Consider the following 27,612-nt stretch of genomic DNA (forward strand, 5'->3'; position numbering starts at 1 on the left):
GTCTCTCACCCGAACAGCTCAAAGCGCCGGGGTTTTCTTCTAAATGGGGAAAGGAGACCGAGAGTCTATGAGGCTCATGGTTTCCAATTCCCTCTTCACCTAAACTTGCCTTAAAACCTGTGCGTGTTCCGCTCTTGATTTCAACAGTCAATATCCTGCGCAGAATCTCAACGCTGAGAAAAGACAGGGAGTTTGTAGCGAATGTATCGCTGTGATGGGGGGCCAGGGGCAGTTTTTATTTTCTGCTTTATTCTTCTTGGTAGGAAGGATGTGAGAAAAACAGCAAGAGTTGAAGGGTCGTAGGAATGGAGCCGAAGGGCCCCATCCACTTGGACTGTGGCGTCGGGCCGTTTACGTGACAGCCCTCAGCCCTCCCCTCAGTTCTGCTCAAGCTGGCCCATCAGGACTGCACGTCCCGCCTTGAACTTGGGCCTTGATGTCCCAGGGAGGAGGGTCATTGCAAAAGGCAGTGGGAGCCTCAGAGTTCATTCCAGGGAGTGCCACTTCCCTGTCCACGGCGGGGAGGGAGTTTGGGCCTTATGAGAAACCCACACTCTCGGTGCGGGAAACTCAAGGCTGAGGGGCTGGGCGCACCCGCCTTCCTCTGGCCTCACAGGGTGGCGCTCAGAGCCCTGCCCACCCCCAGCACCGGCAGCTCAGCCTCCAGTCTGGAAGATTCTCAGGGTCAAGGGTGGCTGTTGAACAGCTACTTAACAAATCCACGGGCTGCTGAGAAAACTGTGGAAATCCACAGCCCAAGAAGCAGAGCTGAGGGAGCCTGACTGCCACGAAAACTGCCCCCTTCCTGCCACCCCTAGTCACTGCCTAGAACCTTCTAGAACACCGCCTGTGTCCCTTCCCCTCCCCTTCTCTGCTGCCTCTGTGCCCCACGCCTGTTTCCATCTTTTCTTCTGTCAGAACTGCCCACCCCACTCACCTCTACCCCTCCCTCGTTCTTCCTTCACTTTTTCTTCCTCCCTCTTAGCTTTCTCTTTCCTTCTCTCCTTTTCCCTCTTTCATTCGGTCCTTCCTTCTTTCCTCTCTCTTCATTGTCTTTCTCCTTCTCTTTCCATCCCATTTCCCGCCATTCTTCCCTCCTCCCTCAGTGGAGCACAAGGTAGAACTGACTTATGCTGGTTCACAGATGCCATCGTCCCTTTGGAGGTCTGTTCCCTCTCACAGCAAATAAAGACGGTAACGGTCATGCAGCTCCCCGACGCCGGCCACTCCCCGGGGCTGGGTATTTTACACGCACCCTGGGAGGCATGTGTGTGATTCCCACTTTCCAGTAGAGTCACACTCTCGCCCAAGGCCGCATGGCTGGCACACTCTTGACTTGAACCAGCTGGGAACAGGGTGGTCTGCTTGAGTTCCAGGTGCCTCACTGATTTAGCCCAAAGGCCAAATGTTACGTGTGATCAAACGTTATCAATATTTACAACGGTGGCAGGAAAAGAGGGCTCTCCCTTTGAGAGGCTACCTCTCCCTGTCTCCCTGTCCTCCTGGGGCAGAGTCTGTCCTTCTCTAAGGGATTCAACACCTAGCTGGGTTTGGACACACTTTCTGGGGTCCAAGAAAGACGGCTTAGCCGGGCAGGTCTGGAGACGGGGCCCGAGGCCTTGCTTCTGCAGGGCTCAGCCACGTCCATGCTTAAAGCACGGGGGTTGAATGAAGTTACAGCTTACACACTTCCCTCCCATCTCTGATTTTTTGTAAGTCAGAGAAAGGTGGAGTGAGAACGAAGTAACCAGGCGTCAGGATCGCTCCCCTTCCTGAGCCTCATGGACTGTCACGGGCCACAACCCGCGGTCGACTTCATGAGGTCGCTCTGCAAGGAATGAAGACCGAGTGGCTCTTTGGTTTTGTCAGAAAGCCAGAGGCCCCAGTGAGAAGAGCTATAAGGTAATTAGAATAAGATGAAAGCTTCTGCTGCTTCACTTGGCAACGTTTCAGGCCAGATTCTTATGCGGGGAGCCTCCTATTCTGGTAGCACCAAACAGATTCAGGTGTAAGGACTGAGTTATTTAGAAACTGTGGCTAAGCTCAGAAAAGAGTATGAGGTTTTGCCTCAACATGAAAAGAGGAACTGGATTTAAAATAAACCCCGAACGGTAACTGCTGGGGCTCGACAACCCGGAGACGCGGCCTAACAGTGCGCGTGCGTTAACCTGCTCGTGGATGCATAGCTACTCTGATCATCTCGTGAGGTGCTGTATTTTTATAGGAAGGTGTATCCTTAAGAGTGAAAATTGCCTAGGTCCCCCAGCTCCCTGTCCCCTGGTTACCTGGTGTTGGCCACCAAGGAGGTCCCGGGCCCAGTGCCGGGGTCGGGGGCAGACCCGTCTAGCAGGGTGCCAGCTCTTCTGTGACACCTGCCTGCCCACCACCCTGGCTGAGTGTGGGCCCAGGTAACCATGCTCTGTCCCCACAACTCTACCCCCTTCTACGAGCCGCGCGCGGGCCCCTGCTCCATACACAGACCTGAAAGGGCCCCTGCAGAGGAAGCTGTTGATGGGGCCGAGCCAACCGTACTCCCTCTTGGGACTGGCAACTCAGGAGTGAGCCTGTTGGTGGGGAAGGGCAGACCCACTGAGAAGGGCTGAGTCGTGGCAGGTAGCACCTGGGCTGCAGGGCCCCAACCCTTCTGGTCCCAGGCCCCAGCCTTCTCCCTCCTTGCACCGAGCATCTCCACCAGGGCCGCCCGCCCCCCTTGCATAAGTTAGCCAAAGCAAGTCTCTGTTCTTTTCAACCCCCAAAGCCTGATGAGGCCCCAGCTGCTGCAGGACTGGCAGCCGTTCCCAGGAACATGCGACGCCACAGCAGCAAGAGGTAAAGGCCAGAGGGAACAGACCTAGACGCAGTCTAGACGTATACAAGCCGTGCGTACAAACTCTATAGAAGCCACAAAGTCATGTCTTTTCCAGCTTAAGGCCTAGTCATACTTAAATTCTTCTTCCCTTTGAAGGAATAGAAGAAAACCACAAGGGGAAAAAAGATCAAAAGCACCAACTAACTTTTAACTTAAGAGAGTTTAGACTCCTTTCAGCAAACCACCTATCAAGGACGCCAACCTCTGTGGGAAAGTTCATGCAGTCCTAGACTTGGAAAAAATTCGAGGCCATTGAGCCCCACTGCCTGCCCCGGGCAGGCCTCCCTTCAGGCGGCCTCATCCCTGATGGGTGAGGAGCCCATAGGAGAGGCAGCCATCCCACTGATGAGTGGTTGCCAAGTCTTGAAAGAACCGTCCAACATTAAGGTACCAACGTTTGTCCCTGGTGCCGAGGCTGAGACATGGGGGCATCCTAGACGATCCAAAAACATTCCAATGAATGCTCTTTAGATACCAGTGCAGATGCATGTATGTACAGGAAGGACGAAGAAGCCAGAAGCAGCGCTCAGCCTGACCTCTAGGACATGAAGCAATTCTGCTTGAGCCCAAACTTGCATCCCCAGGGAAGCCCTGCAGCACAGCCCCAGCCTCCGAGAAGGCAGCGTCGTGATCACCTGGGTTGGCTCACGCATGGCCCCGAGGTCTCTGTCTCTGTCCCAAGTGGCTCACTGAAATGATTTCTTTGATCCCCATAAATAGTCTCCCAGAAGCTTTCTACTCAACACAACTCCCTCTTGACACATTTCCAGTGATTTGTGCCCCAGGGACCTGCCTATTGTCCTGCCCTTGATTCCAGCTCCGTCTGTACCGCTGCATCCGACTTCTGCACAAAATGCATTGTTCCCTTCACCTCCGGAATCAGTGATTACACGCCACCTCGCCCCTTCCACCTCTACTTTCTTTTCAACTAAACCCCACAGACTCTGTCGCTGCTTCTCCACGACATGGTGTCCCAACCCTTCTCTATCCTGGCTGCTCTGCTTGGCACGTGGGTGGGGCACTCTGCCTGTGGGTGCCTCTCACGAAGGGCTCAAGAGCTGAGTGTGGCTCCTCTGCTCCCACCGTGGACACCGAGAGCATCACCCCCTTTTTCCTGCCCACCCCCTGCTCTCTTGGTGCAGCCAGATTACATATAGCTCCCCTGGCCTCCACATCACTCGGTTGTCATGCATTGTGGTCACTCAACACCCGTGGTGTCTGTCACGCAAACTGTATGGAACGTGGTCTTCCCGGACTTGGCGCACCTAGTATGGCTTTCTTTAAACTTTTTTTTTTTCTTTCTTTTTTGGCCACGTTACACTGCTTGCGGGATCTTAGTTCCCTGACTAGGGATCGAACCCCGGCGCCACGGCAGTGAAAGCACCGAGTCCTAACCACTGGGCTGCCAGGGAATTCGCTCTTTAACCTTTAATGCAAGTTTTACACGTTTGGACTTTACACGGTGAAATCAGATGCCATGAGCATCAGCCTCTGATGGAACAGATCTCTACAAATTGAAAGATATTATCTCATGCTAATCCTTAGGGCAGTCTTCTAACCCCTCAGAAACTACGATCTGTTCTCCCACAAGTACCCTCCCTTCTTTCCTTCCTGGCCCACTTACTGTCACGCATTTGAATGCACTGAAGAAAACAACCAACAAGCCACAGTCACTTGTCCTTGGTCTCTGAGTATCCTCCTTTCTGTTATTTCCCCTTCACACCCATGAACACAGATAACATCTGCTGTGTCTGCTCCATCATGTCCCGGGGCAGGTCCCTTTGCAGGGTCACAGTCTACCCGCTAAGCAACGCCACCCAGGTTCTTCTAGGAGAAAGACAAGCCCCCGTGTCTAGGCGGCTTGGGGCACCTGCTTTCTTCCCTTCTTCCTCTTTTTCACTCCTTCTCTGCCAATATACGTTCCAGTCAGGGTCAGATTTCAAAGTTTCTAAAAGACTTACCTGAACAGTGAATTTATCATCTTCATTGGGCAGAATCCTGTAAGTGTAAACGCAATTCCGGTACCTGAAATAGACCAAATGCTGAATGAGAACCTATGCATTCCTTTTTCTGGACATCAAGCAATCCTGGGCAAAGTCAGGGTTGCTTGTCCACTCCCCACCCCCCCAGCACTCAAGGAGCCTCAGGAAAAGGCGGGTGGGATCTCTGGGACGTGATGTACGTTGGCGCTTGACAGCTAGCTGTGTGGTCTGATTTAGAGGAGTCCGCCATCTGAAAGGGCTTCCTAAACCTCTGGGCTGTCATGTTGGCCAAATGAATGGAGCCAGAAGGGGTGTTTCAAGAAGAAATGAGACTCCAGTGGGGCTGAGCATGGCGGGAACATGCCGAATGGGTGGTGGGCACTGCCACAGAGGGGCGGCACTGGCAGGGCAAAGCTCAGTCAGCTTTGGACGGAGCTCCACTACCCCCTGTGGCTGCCTCTCCTGGAGACTGTGCCCCATGGGTTCATCCTCCCAAAGGCCAGCCACCATCCCTTCAGAGATCCAGATTTTCCCAGCAGCAGGTGGGTGAGCCTTAGGGTTGCTTCTAACGCAGAAGTGCAAGGAATTTCGGATTCTCTTTTCTTTCCAGAAGCTCAACCTTCCTCTGGTCCAGAGGTCTCCAATGTGAGAAGGGAGAAGAGCTACTTTTTATTCTCCTAAAAGCTTTGAGAGGAAGTGGGAGTTGTCAAGTCTGACCACCTTGGGAAAGGGGCCCATTGGCGGGTGGTCCAGGTGGGGGACCCAGCCTACAGAAGCCTGGTGACAGCAGATGGCCACGGAGGTCCACTGGCTCGGCTGCCGAGCCCACAGGCATAAGGAGTTTGGGAGAACGCTACTTGGGTCTTACACTCTCAGTTGAAATGGCTGGTCTGTTCTCTCACCCACCATAACCTCCCTGCCCCCATTTCCCCCACTTGGGATTCTCACAGACCTTGAAAACTTGCCCACCCCTGCTGGACCCCCAGGCAGGGGCCACACTCCAGCTCACAGACGCTCATGTTGTTTCTGCGATCAAGGAGATGATTCAGTACAAAAGTTTCATTCATTTAACCCCTCCTATGTGCCCAGTCCTAAACATTTATGGTATTGTTTAACTAGATTTTAAAATTATACACTAATTTAAAAAATTTAAGACCACATGGAAAGATATAAAATGAAAAATAAATGTCTCCTTCCCCGGCTCCTATGAGTTCCTTAGAGTTCCTACTCCTTCTTGTAAATCATTCCAAAATGTTTAAACATACACACAAACTTATATATGCATATCTTTTAAATGCAAATAACATCATATTATATACGTTGTTCTGAAATTTGCTTTTTTTCACCAAAAAAACATTAGCAATCTGCCTAAGTCATGTTCTACCGTGTGGCCATGCCATTGTTCATTTTACACTACAATGATGGACAGGTAGTTATTTGGGGCTTTTTACTATTATAAATAATGCTGTAGTGAACATCTCTGTTCCTACCTCTTGTGTACACTGATGAATCCAGAGTTTTAGTTTCCCCACCAGTAAAAAGGGGAGAATGATAAAACAACATCTACCTGTTGTGTAGATTAAGCATTTAGAAGAATGCCTGCAACACACTGAACACTACATGTGCTGACATTTCTTAGAGATTGTGGATAAATCACTAGAAGAAGAAGAGCTGGGCTGAAGGACGCAGGCACCTTATATTTTGATAGAGATGAACAATTGCCTTCCAATGAAGTTCTCACATTGTGTCTCCTGCTAACCGGATATGAAAGAGTCTATTTCCCCACACCCTGCCAACTGGCTGTTATCAGACATTTTAATCTTTTGCAAATCTGAGAGGTGAAAGAAAAATGATGGCTTGCTTTAATTTGCCTTTCTTTATGAGAAAGGTTGACGTGTTCTCATATGTTTCACTATTTGTATTTCTTTTCCCATGAATTCCTTTTCATGTCTTTGTCTCACATTTTTAAAATCATCTTTTGCTTACTTATTCATAAGACTTTGAAATATACTACAATATATTTTGGAGTTATTTATTTTTAACAGTGTTTACTGATTTATTTTCTTTTTAGCTGTGTAGAAGTTTTACAATTTTAAGTAGTTAATTTTACAATTTTTAAAGCCTTTTGAAACAATGAATGTTAAAAGAAAGTTTTGGAGAATGTTTTGGGTAATTTCACTTCCACATGTCTCTTCGTTTCTCATAGGAAAATTTCCTCTCTTCCTCTGATCCCTTTAATTCCCGTCTTTCCACTCCCCTTCCTGTCTTTAGAGCCTGAACTGACACCACAATTGGCTTATCTCAGAGATGGCCAGGATGAATCCGTAGTCTAGTACCACCTCACCTCCTGCAGATGTTCCGGGAAGCAGGGAACCATCACAGACCCCAGCCTAACTCCCCCATCCCCATCCCCTGCAGCCTCAACCCTCTTTGCAGAGCCTGCCAGGCGCCTACACACGGAGGACAGCTGGAAGTCTGCTCTGCTCTTATCTTTCACTGCTTGTTCTCGTGACACTTCCTCCTGTAGATATGCAAATAAGGCCAGGGGAGAACGGTGCCCTATTTGGGTGAGGGCAGCTAATTTTTTTTTTAAACATCTCTATTGGAGTATAATTACTTTACAATGGTGTGTTAGTTTCTGCTTTATAACAAAGTGAATCAGTTATACATATACATATGTTCCCATATCTCTTCCCTCTTGCGTCTCCCTCCCTCCCACCCTCCCTATCCCACCCCTCTAGGTGGTCACAAAGCACCGAGCTGATCTCCCTGTGCTATGCGGCTGCTTCCCACTAGCTATCTACCTTACGTTTGGTAGTGTATATATGTCCATGCCTCTCCCTCACTTTGTCACAGCTTACCCTTCCCCCTCCCCATATCCTCAAGTCCATTCTCTAGTAGGTCTGTGTCTTTATTTCCATCTTACCCCTAGGTTCTTCTTTGTGGAAGAGACTGAACAGGCCCCAAACATCAGCTTGTAAACAGAAAGAAAGAAAGAACACAGAGTCACCAGGAAAGGCACAGAGACAGTGTACAGAACAGGAAGACCCTTTAGTTAATCAAGTGTGGCAGACAAGCCTTCATGGCTTTTTCAGAGATGTTCTAGCAACACTGAAACAAAGAAACAGCTCCATACTACTCAAACAGATGAGAATTCAAAAGCTAGCACAATGGGAAAAGAGGATACTTTCCCCTTAGATAGTAATATCCCAGCATCTCCAATGCGTGGGGCCCCCACGTCATCCCTGGGGCCAAATCAGTAGATCTTTAAGGGAAAGCATAGAGTGTCACCACCACCACCACCCCTGCCACACACAACCCCTGGGAAAGCATGCCATGGGGTGTTGGGGACTCTGCAGGGAGGTGGAGGGGGGCACCCCTTGGCCTCCTGCACTCACCAGCAGCTGCACTTCACCCTGGTCCTACACGCATAAACGTATACATATACATACATGTGCATACACATATACAGATACATAACATACACATATACACATAAGCACACACACATGCACACACAGGCACCCACAAAATCTTCCATGTAAAATGTTTAAAGTGAAGATTCCACAACTAAATCATCTTTGACAACCACTGCACTGGAACATAATGCAGACAGTGTGCTCATTGGGGGCAATGGCTTCCATCCAATGGCTTCCAGGCCTTTCCCACCTCTTTATGGTGATTTAGTAAAAATTTAGGGTGCTGACAACAGTCCTCAGCTGCTACTCCTTCTAGTGATTGGGTCACATTTCAGGGCGAGCGTGTTAGAAATGTTCCCGCTGGACACCCAGGTTGGGATGGTCCTGGGCCATCCCAGTCTCCCGTGTCCCTGGTCCGTATGAGATTACTCCACTCTCAAATGCAGTGGTACCTACAGCAAATTTCCCATGTGACTCCCAACAGCTGCTGGGTGACTACAGGTGCCTACACTGTTCTCAGCAGGAAGATGCTTCCCCCGGGAAGGGCACTTTCAAATCATGGTTTGGGAAGCTTTGCTCAAATGTAAAAGGATAAGCAAATGGAAATAGGAAGAAACTACTTCATGGCATTTTATTCATTCTCTCAGATAAAACTACTACTTCCGTGTGGCTCTTCCCAGCCAAATAACCACTGACATGCATGCCCAGAGCATCCTTTACCACGGTGAGCCCCATGGGGAGAGAAAGAGAGAAAGAGAGAGAGAGAATCAAACTCTGAAATTCGAGAGCCTCATTAGTGTCTGTCTCACTCTGCTGATCTGCTTAGCATGTTCTATAACTGTTTTTTAAACTCCTTTGTAACTCATTATATTTCAGTTCTAATTTCTAATTGTTTGTACGTGTTTTCTCTTTTTTTCTTGCTTGAGTGTTGCAAACATCTGGACAAGATGGGATGGGAGAACAAGGGTTGGAAACTCTGCATTCAAAAAAGCCACTTGGGGAGTCAAGATGGCAGACTAGGAGGATGTGTACTTCATGTCTCCGCACAGCTAGGGCACCTACCAGGCACTGGTGGGGGACCACGGACACCTAAGGGGACAGGAGGAACCCCCAGTGACCAGTTGTTTCAATTATATTTTTATTTTTCCTAATATATTTTTTATCTTTCTAATTTTATTCTTTGATATTGTACTTCTCCTTTTGTTTGTTTGTTTTGGTTTTTTTTTTTTGTTTTGCTGTGCCAATCAGCTTGCAGGATCTTAGTTCCCAGGCCGGAGGTCGGGCCTGAGCTCCTATGGTGGGAACTCCGAGTCCAAATGGCTGGACTAATAGAGAATCTCAGACCCCAGAGAATATTAACCGGAGGGAGGCTTCCCAGAGGTCCTAATCTCAGCACCAAGACACTGCTTTATCCAACAGCCTGCAAACTCCAGGGCTGGATGCCTCAGGCCAAACAACCAGTAAGAGAGGAACACAGCCCCACCCATCAAAAAAAGAAAAGAAACAACAAAAAAAAAATGTTACAGATGAAGGAGAAAGGTAAAAACCTACAAGACCAAATAAATGAGGACAAGATAGGTAACCTACCCGGAAAAAGAATTCAGAGTAATGATAGTAAAGATAATCCAAAATCTCGGAAACAGAATGGAGAAAATACAAGAAACATTTAACAAGGATCCAGAAGAACTAAAGAGAAAACAAACAGTGATGAACAACACAATAACTGAAATGAAAAGTACTCTAGAAGGAATCAATAGCAGACTAACTGAGGCAAGGAACGGATAAGTGAGCTGGAAGATAAAATGGTGGGAACAACTGCCAGGGAGCAGAAGAAAGAAAAAAGAATGAAAAGAACTGAGGACTGAGAACTGAGTCTCAGAGACATCTGGGACGTCATTAAATGCACCAACATTCGAATTATAGGGGTCCCAGAAGAAGAAGAGAAAAAGAAAGGGTCTGAGAAACTATTTGAAGAGATTATAGTTGAAAACTTCCCAAACATGAGAAAGGAAATAGCCACCCAAGTCCAGGAAGCGCAGAGAGTCCCATACAGGATAAACCCAAAGAGAAACATGCCGAGACATATATTAATCAAACTATCAAAAATTAAATACAAAGAAAAAATATTAAAAGCAACAAGGGAAAAGCAACAAATAACATACAAGGGAATCCCCATAAGGTTAACAGCTGATCTTTCAGCAGAAACTCTGCAAGCCAGAAGGGACTGGCAGGACATATTTAAAGTGAGGAAAGGGAAAAACCTACAACCAAGATTACTCTACCCAGCAAGGAACTCATTCAGATTCAACAGAGAAGTTAAAACCTTTACAGACAAGCAAAAGTTAAGAGAATTCAGCACCACCAAACCACAATTTGTACGGAAACACAAAAGACCCCGAATAGCCACTATACTACAAAGCTACAGTAATCAAGACAGTATGGTATTGGCACAAAAATAGAAATATAGATCAATGGAACAGGGTAGAAAGCCCAGAGATAAACCCATGCACATATGGTCACCTTATCTTTGATAAAGGAGGAAAGAATATACAATGGAGAAAAGACAGCCTCTTCAATAAGTGGTGCTGGGAAAACTGGACAGCCACGTGTAAAAGAATGAAATTAGAACACTCCCTAACACCATACACAAAAATAAACTCAAAATGGATTAAAGACCTAAACGTAAGGCCAAACACTATAAAACTCTTAGAGGAAAACATAGGCAGAACACTCTATGACATAAATCACAGCAAGATCCTTTTTGACCCACCTCCTAGAGAAATGGAAATAAAAACAAAAATAAACAAATGGGACCTAATGAAACTTCAAAGCTTTTGCACAGCAAAGGAAACCATAAACAAGATAAAAAGACAATACTCAGAATGGGAGAAAATATTTGCAAACGAAGCAACTGACAAAGGATTAATCTCCAAAATATACAAGCAGCTCATGCAGCTCAATATTAAAAAAGCAAACAACCCAAACCAAAAATGGGCAGAAGACCTAAACAGACATTTCTCCAAAGAAGATACACAGACTGCCAACCAACACATGAAAGGATGTTCAACATCACTAATCATTAGAGAAATGCAAATCAAAACCACAATGAGTTATCACCTCACACCAGTCAGAATGGCCATCATCACAAAAATCTACAAACAATAAACGCTGGAGAGGGTGTGGAGAAAAGGGAACCCTCTTGCACTGTTGGTGGGAATGTAAATTGATACAGCCACTATGGAGAACAGTATGGAGGTTTCTTAAAAAACTAAAAGTAGAACTACCATACGACCCAGCAATCCCACTACTGGGCACATACCCTAAGAAAACCGTAATTGAAAAAGAGACATGTACCGTAATTGAAAAAGAGACATTGAAAAAACTGTTCACTGCAGCTCTATTTACAATAGCCAGGTCATGGAGGCAACCTAAGTGTCCATCAACAGATGAATGGATAAAGAATATGTGGCACATACATACAATGGAATATTATTCAGCCATAAAAAGAAACGAAGTTCAGTTATTTGTAGTGAGGTGGATGGACCTCTTAGAGTCTGTCGTACAGAGTGAAGTAAGTCAGAAAGAGAAAAACAAATACCGTATGCTAACACATATATATGGAATCTAAAAAAAAAAAAATGGTTCTGAAGAACCTAGGGGCAGGAGAGGAATAAAGATGCAGACGTAGAGGATGGACTTGAGGACATGGGGAGTGAGAAGGGTAAGCTGGGAAGAAGTGAGAGAGTGGCATGGACATATACACACTCCCAAAGGTAAAATAGAGAGCTAGTGGGAAGCAGCCGCATAGCACAGGGAGATCAGCTCGGTGCTTTGTGACCACCTAGATGGGTGGTATAGGGAGGGTGGGAGGGAAACGCAAGAGGGAGGAGGTATGGGGACATATGTATACATATAGCTGATTCATTTTGTTATAAAACAGAAACTAACACACCATTGTTAAGCAATTATACTCCAATAAAGATGTTAAAAAAAAAAAGCCACTTGGACCCCATGTAGAGATAAGAGAAAACGTGCGTATGCCCTAGGAACCAAGGGTGTTCACAGTTCACCACCCAAACCTCAAAGAATCCCAGCCAAAGAGTGAGAAAAAGAAGCCATCAGGTCAGAAGCAAGAGGAGGCAGTCCAGGTGGCCTGCCTGGACTGGGGGTGAGACGTCTACAGTGTCATCAGGGACCGGCCCAGCACCTACCCCAGCAGCCTCTGGGTCCAGAGGGTTCTTCTCATGAGACCCCTGGGAGGAAACCCCCTTATCCGTGCAACACACCACACCCCCATCACTCAATCCCATCAGGTGGATCCTGGATCGGGGGCTCCCATCCCCATCCCTGCTGATCCTTTTATCTTTGGGAAGAAGATTCAGGCAGAAACCCACTCCAATCTCTAAAAAAAAAAAAAAAAAAAAACTGATCAAATTTTTCCTGACAATTCTTTGTTGGAAAAGAAAAATCACCAGACTTACTGAAACCATCACCACTCAAAAGGAAGGGTATCATTTTTCTAAGAACTCAAAGTGATACCTCCTTGTTACATAAAATCGCTGCAAAAAGAAAAAAAGAAAATAACACATTCTGTAGAAATCTGACTTGCGAACTCAGTAAGATTTAAGAGACAATTGTACTTCTGAAACTGGAAAAATCAATTGTGAAAACTGAGCAACATGAGATAAGAAGAACTGATCAGAAGTGAAAAACCTAGAGTCCTACAGTCAGCATTAACCACCACAAGAGAGGCAGTAAATAGCAGCTTCATGTTCTGGAGAACTTCAACAAGGAAGAAGATAAATCTGAGAAAATTGGTGCAGAAGGAGAGGGAAGATGAGAAATATAGAAGACATAGCTCTGTCCTCAAACATATATACAGTAGGGGTTCCTGAACGCACAGGTAGTTTTCTAATATAAAAAGAAAAGCAGAACAGATAAATAAATCTAAGAGCATATGACCTGAAATGCAGAAAATTAAATGAATAACCCTCTGACAAACAGAAGAGCAAAAAGAAAACAGTGCAAGTGAGCTGGCCATTGTTCCTTCACCCTCCCCTCCGACCCCCAGTAGACCCACTCTCTATCCTTCTCCACCTGCCCTGTGTCCAGCAGGCTGACCTGTATGTGCCGCTTCACCAAGGTTTAGCTAATGGGAGGCACTGACAGAGTGAGAGGATGGTGAGATAGTGGTATCTGTTCCCCAGACCCCACCCCACCTGCTGCAGATCAGCAGTGGCTGAGTTCCTCCACTGGGGGCCAGGGGTCAAATCAGATGGCCCTGCCTATTCAGGGCCAGGAGTGGAAATAGCTTCCCGTGGTTGCCGGTCCCAGGCTGCTTCACCATCCCTACGCCTAGCACCCCTTTCGATTATGCCATCTATTCCCTGCTGGGATCCTGGCCAACACAACTAGTAAGCAAGACCAGTAATGAGTAAAGGAAGGTAGCAACAGCAATAAAAGAGAAACCTTAAAATTATAGAAAACCATGAATAACTGTATGCCAGAAACTTTGAAAAATCTCAACAAACGAACTGTTTACTGAAAAATATATATAACTTATCAAAAGTAACCTGAAAACAACAAGGTCCAAATGTAGAGCACAGGGAACTATATACAATATTCTGTGATAAACCATAATGGAAAAGAATATGAAAAAGAATGTGTATATAAATCAACTATACTTCATTAAAATAAAATTTTTTTTAAAGTAACATGAGAGGAGATAGAAAATAAGAATAAATCAATACCAAAGAAGAAACTGAAGTAAATATTAAAGAATTATCTCTATAAATGGCTCTGAGGAAAAGCACCTTTGCCAATTTTTTTTGTATTTAAAAAAGTCAGATAATGATGACGCTTCATAAATGTCTCCAGGATGTTTTACAAAACACACATGACTCTCAAACCATAACATGATCAAAACCATATAAATCAATCTCACTTATGAACACATATGCTAAAATTCAGAGTGAAATAAAGTTATCATAATCAAGAACAGTTCATTTTAATCTTGCAAAAAAAAATGGTTCCTATTAGGAAATCTATAAAATCAAGCTCTTAACCAGTTAATGAAAGAAGAGAAACAGCTTAATCATCTCAATAGACATTAAAAAGGCATTTGATAAAATTTAATATTCAGTTCTTCCAAACTCTTCATAAAACTAGGAAAAGACAGCTCCTTCTTTGACATGAAAAGAACAACTGACTTTTCTCCATCGCTAACTATGTGCCAAATACTGTATGAAGTCCTTCCCAGGCAGCATCAAGTTTGATTCTCACACTACTTCTGTCTGAGGTAGACATTTTCTTTTTCCCATATCCTTCACCGTAATATTTTAGAAATATTGGCCAAAGTAATAAGTTATGAAATCTGAATGAGTTATAAGTATTTGGAAAGTAGACAACAAAATGATTATAATTCGTACATGATTTGATGGTTTAGCAAGAAAATCCAAGAGAAGCAAATGAAAATAATTTTAAATAATGAGGAGTAGACATATAGAATAAAAGGTGAATTTATAAAATCTACAACTTCTCTGTATGTTATCAGTTACCCCAGAAGGGTAACTGTAGAAGAAAAGGTATTCACAACAGTAACAAAATTATGAAATAATCAGAAGTAATCATAACAAGAAATATGTAGGATCTATGAAGAAAATTACTAAATTTAAAATAATAGAGATAGCTATATTTATTGTTAAGACTGAATAATACTAAAAGGTCCATTTTTCACAAGTTGTATTGTGGATTTCATGCAACTCCAAACAAAGTCCCAATACTATTTTTTCCAACTTGACAAAGTTATTATCTGTTTCACCTGGAAGAATACTTAAAAAGACTAGATATGCAAATCCTAAAATAAAATAGTTTATAAAATTGTGGTAATGCATTCAGTATGAAATTGGTGTAAGAAAAGCAGACATACATGGACCAGGGTAAACAGGCAAAAAAGAGGTATATAAGATTTAATACATGGTAAGAGAGGAATAACAAATGGAGAGGAATAAATTATTCAGTAAGGGGTTTTGAGAAAGATAGTTCATTGAGAAAAATACACATAAATCTTTGTTTTACACCATTCATTAATTCCAGAAAGATTAAAGTGTTCAATGTAAAACAACAACAGCAACAAAACAAAACCAAAAAACCTATAATCTATCTGCTTTTGCCAAATACTGTGCCAAGTATGTGATATACACTTTCACTCAATCCATCCAACGACACCGCTACATGGGTATTCTTAGCCCTGGTTTGCAGATGAGGAAACCAAGGCCCCATGGGACTAGACAACCTGCCAGAGCTTGGAAAGGCAGAGTCATCCCTTAGCCCGAGCCTATTAGCTCCAAAGGCCCTGCCCCCCACAGGAAGAAAAAGAACAAAATTTCTGTGTGCAGAGGGACTCTCTGCACTGGAAGGCAAAGGGGGAAAAAAGTCACAAAAGGACAAGAACAGAAAGATTTATAGACTTGGCAAAAATTTACAATCTCTGAACAAAAGAAAAAGGTCATAAAGTTTAAAGGCAAACCACAGTGAAAATATTTGCAACAAATGTGATATAAGGAATTCATGCAAATAGATAACAGAGAAACTACAGTTTCAAAAGAAAAATGGCAAAGAGAATGGAACAGACCATCCACAAAGGAGAAATGATGAAGGTCAATAATCCAAACAAGCTTACCATGACTGCGATCAAGAAATGCAAATCAAAATGAACAGAAATTGGCCACCTTTCACCTTGCAATTTAATAATGTTTTTTTAAATGAAAATATTCAGTATAAGGAGATGGGAATGAGGTGGGCACTCTCTGGTACCGCTTACCAGAGCAGAACTTGTAACAAAATTTCTGGAAAGCAATTTGCCATTTTCATCAAAAGCCTTAAAAACATTATCTTTGATCCAGTAATTCCACCCCTGGGAATCTATCACCAGAAATGTCACATATCTGCACAAAGACCTTCATCACTGCCATATTTATAACAACAAAACACTGTTAGTAACTTAAATGTCTGACAATAGGAGAATCATTCCATAAGTTATGGCACATAATGTAATAGAATTTGTGCATCCACTAAATATGATATTTAGGAAGAAAGGTTAACTAAGTGGGAAAATGCTAATGTTGCTAGAAAATACAGACCAATATTATATGGTATTAGGTGTATATATTATGGAGCTTATATATATGTGCTTGTGCGTGTGTGTGTGTGCATATGGGGGGCAGGGAGGGAGAGAGAGAATGAATGAGAAAATATGCCAACAAATTAACAGCATTTATGTTAGTCTCTCATCTCAGTGACTGGGTGATTACTTTCTCCTTTACCTTGCACTCTTTGTATGTTATACTTAATACTGTATTTTTTAAAGTTACTTGAAAGAACGCTGCCCCGTTTATCAGAATCTATTTCTGCACTGCCATCGATGCCTGAGATGGCCTCAACAAGCCTCTCCCCTCCGGAGGGCAGGTTTCTGGCTGGCGAGGGAAAGGGCCGGAGCAGCTGATCCTGTGGGAGCCAGCCTTGTCTGGTGTTATTTATAATAAGTAATTGAACCCAAATGGTTTGGATGCTGGTACTTAAAAGCAATGTTTTTCTCATTAATGGGACAAAGGGAGTGTGAAACGAGCAGGCGAGAGAGGAGGGATCCGGGCCACAGAGCGGCAGGCTTGTCCTGCTCACTGACCAGGGGCCTGACCTGTTGGGCTGTCGACACCCCTTCCCCAGCTCATCCACTTGCTGGGCTTCCTCGGAGTCTTAGGACTTTAGTTCCCTCAGCCCCTCACTCCTACATTGGTCCTTAATGACTCTTAAGATGGCCTCCACTCCTCCACTTTCTCTTCATTCTCCGCGGTTCATTCGGCGGTTCTTCCCGGCACCTGTGCCCCTGACCCTTCTCTCCCTCACAGCTCCAGGAGCTCGCCCCGGGCCCCAGCAGCCACCGGCCACTGGCGCGTCACTCAAGCCCTCTTCCTGCCTCATCTCTCTGAGCACTTCCTCTGAGGAGGCCCCGCATGACAGCTCAGTGTCCCTGGAGGCTCCCACAGCCTCCAGGAAGCTCCAGAAGTGACACTCAGCCACCACTGTCCTCTTTCCGTCTGCTGCGGAATGCTCCTTACAGATGGCCCTGCACGCCTCTGCTTCCGAGATGTCACTACTCACTTCGTAGCTCATAAAAGGTAACGGTCAGTGTTCAGCGTGCTGACTCTGTACACGTGTTGCCCACATTCTCCCATTTTATCTTCTCAATTATCCAGTGACAACAACAGAAAGACAAATCACCCTATTTTTTAAAAAATGGGCAAAAGGTATGAATAGACATTTCTCCAAAGCAGGTATACACAAATGGCCAATGAGCACATGAAAAGATATCAACTTCATTCATAATTAGGGAAATGCAGATCAAAGTCACAGTAAGATGTCACTTCACACCCACTAGGATGGCCATTATCAAAAAGCTGTTAAGTATTGTTGAGGATGTGGAAAAATTAGAACCCTCTCACACTGCTGACAGGAATGTGAAACGGCACAGCTGCTGTGCGAAAGTCTGACAGTTCCACAAAAAGTTAAACATAGAATTACCATAGGACCCAGCAGTTCCACCCAAGACAATTGAAAACACACGTCCATAGAAAAACTTGTACAAGAATGCTCACAGCAGCATCATTCCTAATAGCCCCAAAGGAGAAGCAACCCAAATGCCCATCAACTGATGAATGGCTAAATCAAATGTGGTAGATTGATATAATGGGCTATTATCTAGCCATAAAAAGAATGATTCGTACTACAACATGGATGAACCCCGGAAGCATTATGCCAGGTGGGAAAAGTCAAGTACGAAAGGCCACATATTGTATGATTCCATATATATGAAATACCCAGAATGGGCAAATGGCCAGAGACAGAAAGTAGATCAGTGGTTGCCAACGGCTGGGAGGAAGGGGAAGGGAAAGTGACGACTGACGGGTTCAGAGGGTTTTGCCGAGGTTTGGGGGGATAATGAAAATATTCTGGAATTACATGGTGGTGATGGTTTCACAACATTATAAATGTACTAAACACCACTGAATTGTATACTACCTAAAGGGTGATGTTATGGGATGTGAATTACACTGCAATAAAAAAATTAACCCAACGAGTGTGCATTTTGCCAGTGAGGATGCTGGGTGGGCACAGGGAGGTGAGCATCTCGCAAAGGCTAGAATTCACATCAGGGGTAGCCAACCACAGAGGGCTTGCCTCTAAGGACTGCGTCACATGGCCTGAATTAGGGAGGGAAGAGCAGACCTCATCTTACTCCATCTCTGGGGCAGGGAGGAAAGCCTAGAGCCTCACCTCTCATCACCTCTCATCACCACCCCAGGAGATGGGACCACTCAACGGAGAAGCACCGACGTCTGTGCACAGGTGAATTTCACCTGTCAAGTAGGCAAGCTTGCAAAACACACCAAAGCCAGAGCCTACTCTGGTTCTGGAAGGATTGCTCCAGGGTGCTGTGCAAGGGCACAGAAAACCTGGAGACACTCGAATTTACCATGGGCTTTCCGAGTCACTGCACACAGAAGGAACCAGGAATCTGTTACATACATAGGCCTTCCCGGGCACAACCCTTCCTCCGGGTCCTGCACGCAGAAAGAACGCTCAGAACGGTTGTCCTTGGACAACCTCTTATGTAAACCAGATTTCAAGAGCTGAGGTCCTCCAGCTCTGACTACTGCCTGGGCCAGCATTTTCCCCCCACTTTGTCAATACCAGCTAGGAAAAACAGTGTTTTCCTTTGCATTTGCACAAAAGTAATTCACGATCAGTGTAAACTTTACTAAACTTTGAAAGGGGATTGGAGGAAGGCGGATTACATCACACCCATTCACACTGCAGTAAATGGCTTTACACCTCTTCTGGACACTTCTGCCCTCCAAGTCCCTTCTCTGTGGCTCCATCACCAGGGGTCTCCTACACACACCCAGACTTGCTGGCTTCTCTTTCTCCCTCCCAAGAACAGCGAGTTCAAGTCCTGGCCCTGCCATTAATTAGTACTGTAAACACAGCATGTTACCTAACATCACGGGCCTCAGTTTCCGCATCTGTAAAGTGGGGATAATAACACTTCCTCCAAAGGCCACTGTGGACAGTGAGTGAATTAATATGTGCAAAGAGCTTAGAACAGAACCCAGCACACATGTGCCCTTTATAAGTCTTTTGCTGTTATTTTTAGGCAGAACAGATTAGCAACTACCTTTGGTTTGTACAGCAAGCCTCGTGGCCTGCCTTTACCTCAAGTGGGCCATCACATTCTTCCTAACAAGTAGAATGCCTTCTCTGAGGGCACTTTTGGTGACTAAATGTCCTCCTGGTGCTTCTTCACCTCTCTGGCTGTGCTCACAAGGCTACCAAGTCCAGGCTGCCTGGTGTACTGTCCCTGGGAAGGAGGTCATAGGTCTGCCTGGGCAGCTCACGAAAGGCCAGGTGCTGAGGGGAACCAAGACAGCATCCCCGCCACAGCTGGCTGGACCGGCATTGGTTTCTGAGTCACAGACAGCATGCATCTGCCCCCTCCCCTGGGAGGGAAGCCAACTCTCTCCGGTGTGGTTTGGTGGGAATGCCACCCGACTAGGCAGTTCCATCCTGGATGGTGGCTGACGGACCCAGTCGTATATAGGCTTGCTCTCAGGGCCCGGGCTGCTCTTACAGAGAGGGAGGTGTATCCGCAACACCACTGAGCCATTGTTCTAGTTCTGCCTGCGCAGCTAGGGCAAGGAGAGGCTGGCCCAGCTGGCCCGTGACCTCTCACCTTGAGGAACCCCCATCCCCAAAGACATATCTCTTCTCTGCAGCGTAAAGCACCTGACAGGGGAGCTGGTCCCTACGTGGAAGCACAGTCCTGGCAGGAGAGGAGGACACGAGCTTGACAGCCTCTCTTAGCACCCTCCATACAAGAGGGGCCGGACGGCCCCCTCAAGAAGCCCCCCTGGCCTTCCTAGAGCAGGGCCGACTCTGCTGGCTGGTCTGAGTGGGGCCCGGTGAGCATGACTTAGGAGCCCTCTGCCCATCACGTTCTCAGGCCCTTGCTGCAAGAAGGCAGAGATGGACTCAATTCCATGTGGTCAGCTCCTGGGATCTTCCTCCTCCAGCTCTCTGCACCCCGAGATGGGCCTCGGGATCCCCCTAAAGCAGGGCTTTCTGAGTTGCTGAGGACAGATCTGCACTTTCCTGCCCAGTGGCAGGTGGCAGGGTTGACCTTCCGAGAGGAAGTGTGGGTTTGCTAGGCCCAGGGTGAATGTGTACTCCTCGGTCACGTGGGCCACGCTGAATCACAGCCTTGTCTTTTAGTGTCTCTCACCCCCTTCCTAGTTCCATTTAAATAGTCAAATCCTGTCTTCTTTCCTGAGCACGAAGGCCACTCCTGAGGAAGCTGCCCTCAGTTCCTGGAGCTCCAAACGCCCCTGCCTAAACCAGGGGTGGGAAGCCCCCTGCCATGCCCTCACTCACGAGAGGGGCTGGGAAGATGCTCCAGCCACTGGGGTCCAGGCAGGACAGGTCTGGGCACCCTGGGCCCTGAGGTCTTTCCCCATATGGAGATTTCTAGAGCAGAAGGGCCAGTCTTGGAGGCTTCCTGGCTCCCTTTGGAACAGGGTCTTAAAAGGCCCTGACACCACAGCTGCCCCACTCGGGCTCCTGCACTCCCGGCAACTTCCAGAGAGACCGCAGAGGGTAAAGCCTGATGCTTGTGAAAGTCACGCTTGTGAAACCCGTCGGGGTTCCCATCGCTGGCCGTGGGCCAGGAGGGCGTGGGGTGAGGTTTTCACCGTCCCAGGAACAGAGAAAACCAAGGATAGGGCCGGGCTAGGGGGTGTTTTTCAGGAAGTTAAACCTGTTTGATTTAAAGGACTGGTTTTTGGCTCTATTCATTTATTTATTTTTAAAGAGCATGTTCTTCCTGCCTTTTGGTGTTAAAGGACACTCTCTTTCATGAAATGAGCTGCTGAAAGGTGGCAGGTAGTTGTCACTCAGCTAGTTTTTCGTTTTTAAACCTCCTTAATGGGCAACATCATGGGTGATGGCAAAATTAGGTCTCCCAGGGTTTTGGAAGGTTCGGTGGCTCGTGGTATCCCACAGCCTACAGGGCCTCCTGACCCTGCAGGAAGGTTGGCTTCCCCCACAGAGCGGAGGAGGAAGGGGACCCCTGGGCCTGGGCTTAGAGGCTGGCCTCACGGCTGGACTCACTGGGAAGGGCTCCAAGTCCTGGTGTCTGGAGCTAAAGGGGCCTTGGGGATGGGAGACTGACAAGAAGCCCAGCCCTGGGCTAAGAGGATGATGGACATTGCGGGGACCACGGGTACCCTCCCTAAGAGGCACATCGGCCGAGGCTCCAAGAGTAACCCAGTGCAGGGGAGGGGAGGGGAGGGGAGGGGAGGAGAGGCAAGGTGGAGGAACGAATACTGTACACCATTACTGGATCCCAGGTTGCCACCGGCCAGCAGGGATGTGTGGACAAAAGCCTCAAGCCCTCTGAGGTGTGCCCACCTGTAGAGTCAGGGGTGGTGGGACTAGAGGTTCCAAGGCCTCTCCCAGCTCTGGCTTGTTACAAGGCTCCCAGTTTGGAGTCAGAGAGACCCACGTTCCAATCTGTAGCCTGAGCACTACCACAGCTCCCTGGTCAAAGGGCTGCTGTGAAGGTTAGCGAGCTGGAGCCTGGAAGTTTTCGAGACACCCAGGGGAGGGGAGAGATTCACGTGGGCCAAGTGGAGACAGATCAGGATCTCCTCACTATTTCTACGGCCCCGTCAACTGGTCCCCACAGGGGCTGTGCCTGCAGGGAAACCTGGGTCTGCTTCGCTTCCCCTGGGGTGTGAGAACTGGGGGCCCAGGAAGCCGACCTTGGGGGCAGGGGCTCTGACGCAGTCAGCGCTCGGGCCGGGTGACCCCTGAGAGCCTGTGTTAATTTCTAAATGCTCCCAGCCGCCCTTGTAAACGCCCTGGCTTCTCTTGCTGCCACCCGGAACCCATGCTCACACCCAGCTTGCCAGGCACAGGAGTGGGGTGGCAGCAGTCTGGTTGTCTGGGTGCAGCCTCTGGGGGCAGATGTCCTTGGCTTTGACTGTCATCACTCGGTTAACCCGTCTGAGCCTCAATTTCCTCATCTGCAAAGTGGAGCAACAAAAGGACCTGCACTTCAGGTTGTCGTGAGGATGAAACAGGTCGACGCACAGACAAACGCTCAGACTCAACGCTCCAAACAAGGCCCGTGTCCATGACCTACTTCCCCTCCTGTGTGGACAGCAGCAAGGCCTGCCTGCTCAGAGGGACCCTTCTGTGAGACCAGGGGCAGGACCTGACAGGTGCAGGTGGACACACACCCTTCCCCCCCCATGCCCGGCACTGCCCGAGGCCCCAGTGGGGATGGTTAGACCGCAAGGCTGCAGGGCCGAGAGCCTCCTTCAGACATTGGTTGAGAAGGGTGTTTTAAAAAGGAAACTTCAGCAAGTGGCCGGTTCCCGATTTTAGGCCAATTGGCGCATTCAGCAACATCCCAGAGAGGGGGAGCGGAGAGAGCTGATGGTGGCAGAGAGGCCCGAACAGGTGGGGACAGACCCAAGGGCTGTGGAGGGGACAGAAGAGGCTCCTGCTGTCGGTGATGTGACTTCCTCTGCTCCAAGGGCCCCAAATACAACTTCTGGGTGAACTGAAAATCCTTTCTTGAGTGACCCCCCGACACACACCCTTATTCATGGCTCCCCAAACGATGGCTTCCTCCAAAGGCCCAAAGCCTGGCACAGGAAGGGTCCCCTCTTGCCACTTCTGTTCTTCCAGGAGGGTTTCCGAACTGGGCATACTTTGACCAGTACCTGAACTGACTGAGCTACTCTCTAACACACCCACCACCACGGAGCCCCGAGCTTCTGCCCGTCTCAGAGAGCCCGGACCCACTTCTCTTGGACTCTGGAACCCCAAGGAAGCCCCTGACCCCACGGCTCCCCGGTAGCTGGGGCGAGTGACCAGGCCCCAGGCTGGCCCTGGAGGGCTCCAGCCCTGCAAAACCTGAACTCCAGGGCCGAGCAGGTCCACAATGGGCCTCAGCTGGAACCACCAACAAACCCGGGGTGCGTGCAAGGTCACTCGACATAAAAACAACACATCCCAGAGCCGGGCCCCTGGCTAAGCCCAGAGCCGGCTTCCCCTCTACTGAGTGGCACCTCCATCACCTCCGTGCCTGGGCAGGAGAGGCCAGGCCAGGGCGGAGGAGCAGGGGTGGGCAGGGCCCGGTACTCACAGCACGCAGAGCGCGTACGCCCGGGAGACGGACTCGCTGGCGCGCACGAGGAAGCTCCCGTCCTTGCCGGTCCTGGAGAGCAGCTCCTCGGCCTTGGAGCGGGTGATGTTGCCATGGTTCCAGCAGGGGACCATGGCGGGTGTGGGTCTCCCCGGGCCGGGCCGGCGCCCTCCCCGCAGGACCTGCACAGCCAAGGGGAGCTGGGCCCCTGCACCGCGACCCGCCGTCGGTCCCCTCTCGGCCGCCCCGGCTGCTGCCACCCGCTCACTGACCGACTTCCTGTTTCAGGCACTCGGCAAGGGAAAGGAAACGAGCTGCAGAGAACTTCCTCATTGCAGAGACCAAGCGAGAGAGGTCCTCCACCTTCCCAGCGCGCCCGCCCGCCCCCTGCCTGCTGCCCTTTCCCTCTCACCCCACCCCCCCACCCCCGCGCCCTGTCTCTTTCCTTTAATGGGTCTCAGTCCCCAGAGGGGCGAGCATCAGCTCACGTCCTCCTGGGGGAACTGTCAGCTCCTCTGGGGTCAGGAGGTTCACGACCAGCTTCTGAAGGAGCACGGCCAAGCCAGCGGCCATTCTGAGGCCCGTCCCAATGCCCCCGTGGGGTGGCCACGCCCTGGACATCAGCCTCAGCCCTCTGCCCGACCCCAGAGCTTTTTAACTCCCCGTCCCCTCCCTCCAACGTGCCCATGGAACAGATGCTCACAGGGCAGAGCTTCTCCGCTGGGACTAAGGCCTGCCCCAGGGCCGAGCAAAACTGGGGGGAGGGGTCCAGCCGAGCCCCCTCTCCATATTGGAGACTCATGGCCACCCAGGCACTATTCAGCCCTGGGCACTGGGAGGACCTTAGGCGACACTGCCCGAGGGCTCCCAGGGCCCAGGTGACAGTTCCGTGACACATTTACACTTATCCCCAGGGCCAGTGGGTGTGAAGGAACCCATGGCGACCCTTCTCCAGGGCAGGGCATTCTGACCCTGCAGCCCAGCTTAGAGACACACAGAGGGAGCGTGGAGGGCTCGGGACGTGGACCTTTTGCAGGGTGAGGCGGGGGACTGGGTTTTCACCTCTGGGTCTTTCTGGGACACTCGGGAAACTCACACATCCCCATGGGGCAAGCTGGTCACCTGGCAAGTATGACGTTCCTTCCTGAGTCCCGCACCTCAGGAGAGTTGGAGGTGGCCGGGCATGGCTGCCTTTGCCCACAGCTCAAAGGGGAGCTGCCTTCTGCGGGGCTGGGAGCCACCATCCTGGACCAGCAGACTCTGAGGGCCCTAAAGTGAACACCCCTCTTGGACCACAGGCGAGGTGTCCTCAGTCCTCAGGTCAGTGCACCAGGGTGAAGGGGCAGGTGCCCAGCTATTGCACAGGGCCACCCCGTCCCGCCTCAGCCCTCAGCCCCCCAACATGACAAGAGAAGCCGCGTGCAGGGGCCTGGGCCAGGCAAGCCTCCATTCAAATCCGGTTCTTCTGCATTCAAGCTGCAGGAGCTGGCTGGGTTTCTTCTCTCTCTCAGCCCCGGTTACCTTGTCTTTGCCTTAAGGAGGGCAGCCCCTAGAGGAGCTCAGGTGTGCCAGGAGCCCCCAGCCCCTGCCACCTGCAGCAGCCCTCGCAACACTTGATGCTGAAAATCAAAGCAAAGGCCTGTGACTCCGGTGGACTGAATCCTGGACCGGCCTCACCTCCCGCCTCAGGAAAGAGCAGTGGGGGGAGGAAGTAAGGAAGGTGGTTAACTCAGGCCTGAGGCTGGGAAGTTCTGCCCATTAAGGGGGCCCCAGGGGTGGGCTGCTCCCATAGAGGGGTCATCTCGGGGGCCCCCTCCAGCATGGGGGGCAGCACGGTCAAGGCTTGGCCACCCTGCTTCGGGCCCTCTCTGGGCTCAAATGAAGTTCCTTTTGGAAGCTCAGCCCAGCAGACTTCCGGGTCCTCGCACTCACCTCCCCAAAGCCAGTTGTCCCCAGGTCGCTCTGAGCTTCCTCTCCCCGACCACTGCCCCCTCCCCTGGTTCCTCCCACTGAACCCAGGGACAAAACTCCCAAGCCTTCAACGAGCACGTATCAAGGCCCTCTAGCCAGGTCCTGAGCTAGGTATGGGGACACCAAGGTGGGGAGAAGAGCTGGCCTCCTGAAGCTGGCTCGACCCTGGGATGCCAGCCCCCAAGCAAGCAACCCCTGGTGGAGAGCTCTCCTTCCCTGACTCCCAACTCAGCCCCACACCAAGTCAACCCTCTCCTTAAGAGACCTGCTCCCACCATATACTTCTCAGGTTTCTCCTGTTTCCCTGCTGTCTGCCTCAAAGCCCCCGGGTCACTCCAGGGTCCATCAGGAGGATCCACCCACAATCCTTGCCCCACAGCACCTCGACCAGCTCATCCCCAGAGACCCTCTATCACATCCAAGACACTTCCACTTATAGCTACCTCCCCCCAGCACTCTCCAGCTTCCCACCTTCCCTTCCACACCTCTATTCCCCCTGAGTCCCACATTTCAGCAGGGTTGGGGAGGCCAGTGAGACTGTCCTTGCCATTTGATCCAGTGTTATTTCCCTTTGACACACACACAACACATACAAGACACATACATGTCATACATGTTTCCCTAATTTTTAAGGTCCATTCCACCTTCACGTCCTTCCCAACCCAATTACCTAAGCCATCTGACATGGTCAGCTTCCTTATCCCCTTGCCCTTCTGCCCCTGACACTCAGAAAACCCCAACTTCTAGATCAGGGTTGCCCTTATGGTGAATGGGGCCCCAGTAGATATTTTTTGCAGGGTCCCTGTCTATATACACAATTTCATTAAAACTTGTATTTTAAAATTCAGGGACCCACGTAAGGTAGTGATTTATCAATGAAGATTTAGAATAATGGACAGAGAAGAGGTAATTATGTATATGTTCAGTGTCCAATCAGCGCACCTGAAGAGTCTTTGTGATGTCCAGGTCCTCTCTTCTTGTTCAGGTCCTGCTTTTTATTGTCAAATGCACCATTCCTGGCTGATTTTGTATCTCGTACAGCAAGATGAGGGTAGCAGTGCTGCTCTTATTCACAATGCGGTGGCATTTCACAACCTGTTCATTTCAAGACAGCATAGATCTTCTTGCCTCTGCGTTTCCTAACCCCATTCATTTATTGATGGTCATGTCATTACTCGTGACACTGCTTCATCCATTGTGCCGCCTGTGAATACTGGCTTCCAACGATTCCCTCTGAGGTTGCTCCTTTGCTTCGTTGATATCCACAAGTGCATATCTTACCCAGAGCATGCCAGAAAATGTTAACGAGAGAGGTGGCAAGATGATGGAGTAGGAAGACCCTGAACCCACCTGCTTTTACAGACACACCAAAATTACACTTTCTTACAGAGCAACAAACTATCAGAATGACCTGAAGACTAGCAGAACAGATTTTTCCACAACTAAAGACATAAAGAAAGAATCACAATGAGATGAGTAGGAAGGGTACAGATGCAGTAGAGTCAAGACCCACACCCCCAGGTTGGCAACCCACAAATGAGGTGAATATCACAATCATAGAGATTCTCCTCGAGGAACGAGGCGTATGAGCCTTACATTGGGTTCCCCAGCCCAGGGGTCCTGCACAGGGATGAAAAGCCCCCAAAATGTCTGGTTTTGAAAACCAGCAGGGTTTACATTCAGGACAGCCAGAGGGCCGTAGGAAACAGAGACTCTGCTTTTAAAGGATGCGCACAAAATCTTACATATTCTGAGACCAGTGCAGAGGTGGTAGTTTGAAAGGAGCCTGTGTCAGACATACTTGCTGATCTTGGAGAGCCTCCCAGAGAGGCAGCACGCAACTGGGACTCCCCCTGGGGACGGAGATGCTGACAGCAGCCATTTTGGGGAGCTTGTTCTACCCCAATAACACTGGCACTGGCAAGCACCATTCTGGAATCCTCCCTCTAGCATATTAGTGTTGGGGACACAGCCCTGCCCACCAGTAGGCTGGCACCAGGCCCCAGGCCACCCCACCCTCTGGGCAGACAGACAGTCATGCAGAGACCCACGACTGGGCCAGCAGCAGATCCACACCCCTCTGGGCTACACAGCCAACCATGC

General features: G+C 48.8%; 1 protein-coding gene across 3 annotated transcripts in view; it reads right to left on the minus strand.

Annotated features, from left to right (window-relative positions):
* INPP5D (inositol polyphosphate-5-phosphatase D) overlaps positions 1-26,566 on the minus strand; it is a 132,005-nt gene extending 105,439 nt beyond the window's left edge. Inside the window, exons 1-2 of one of the 3 annotated variants that reach the window (XM_060301729.2) lie at positions 26,452-26,566; positions 4,831-4,894 (exon numbers count right to left, since the gene is read on the minus strand). Coding sequence is in view for 2 of the 3 variants with exons in the window: in XM_030870671.2 (XP_030726531.1) it covers positions 4,831-4,894; positions 23,539-23,672 (198 nt within the window). In the remaining variant the exon portion in view is untranslated. Of the gene's footprint in view, positions 1-4,830; positions 4,895-12,481; positions 12,603-23,538; positions 23,793-26,451 lie in introns of those variants that run through there. The other 2 variants (XM_030870671.2, XM_060301728.2) reach the window with 2 other exon arrangements.
* Positions 26,567-27,612: the final 1,046 nt, after the last annotated feature.

This window comes from Globicephala melas, chromosome 7 (genome assembly GCF_963455315.2).
Source record: "Globicephala melas chromosome 7, mGloMel1.2, whole genome shotgun sequence".
Taxonomy (NCBI): domain Eukaryota; kingdom Metazoa; phylum Chordata; class Mammalia; order Artiodactyla; family Delphinidae; genus Globicephala; species Globicephala melas.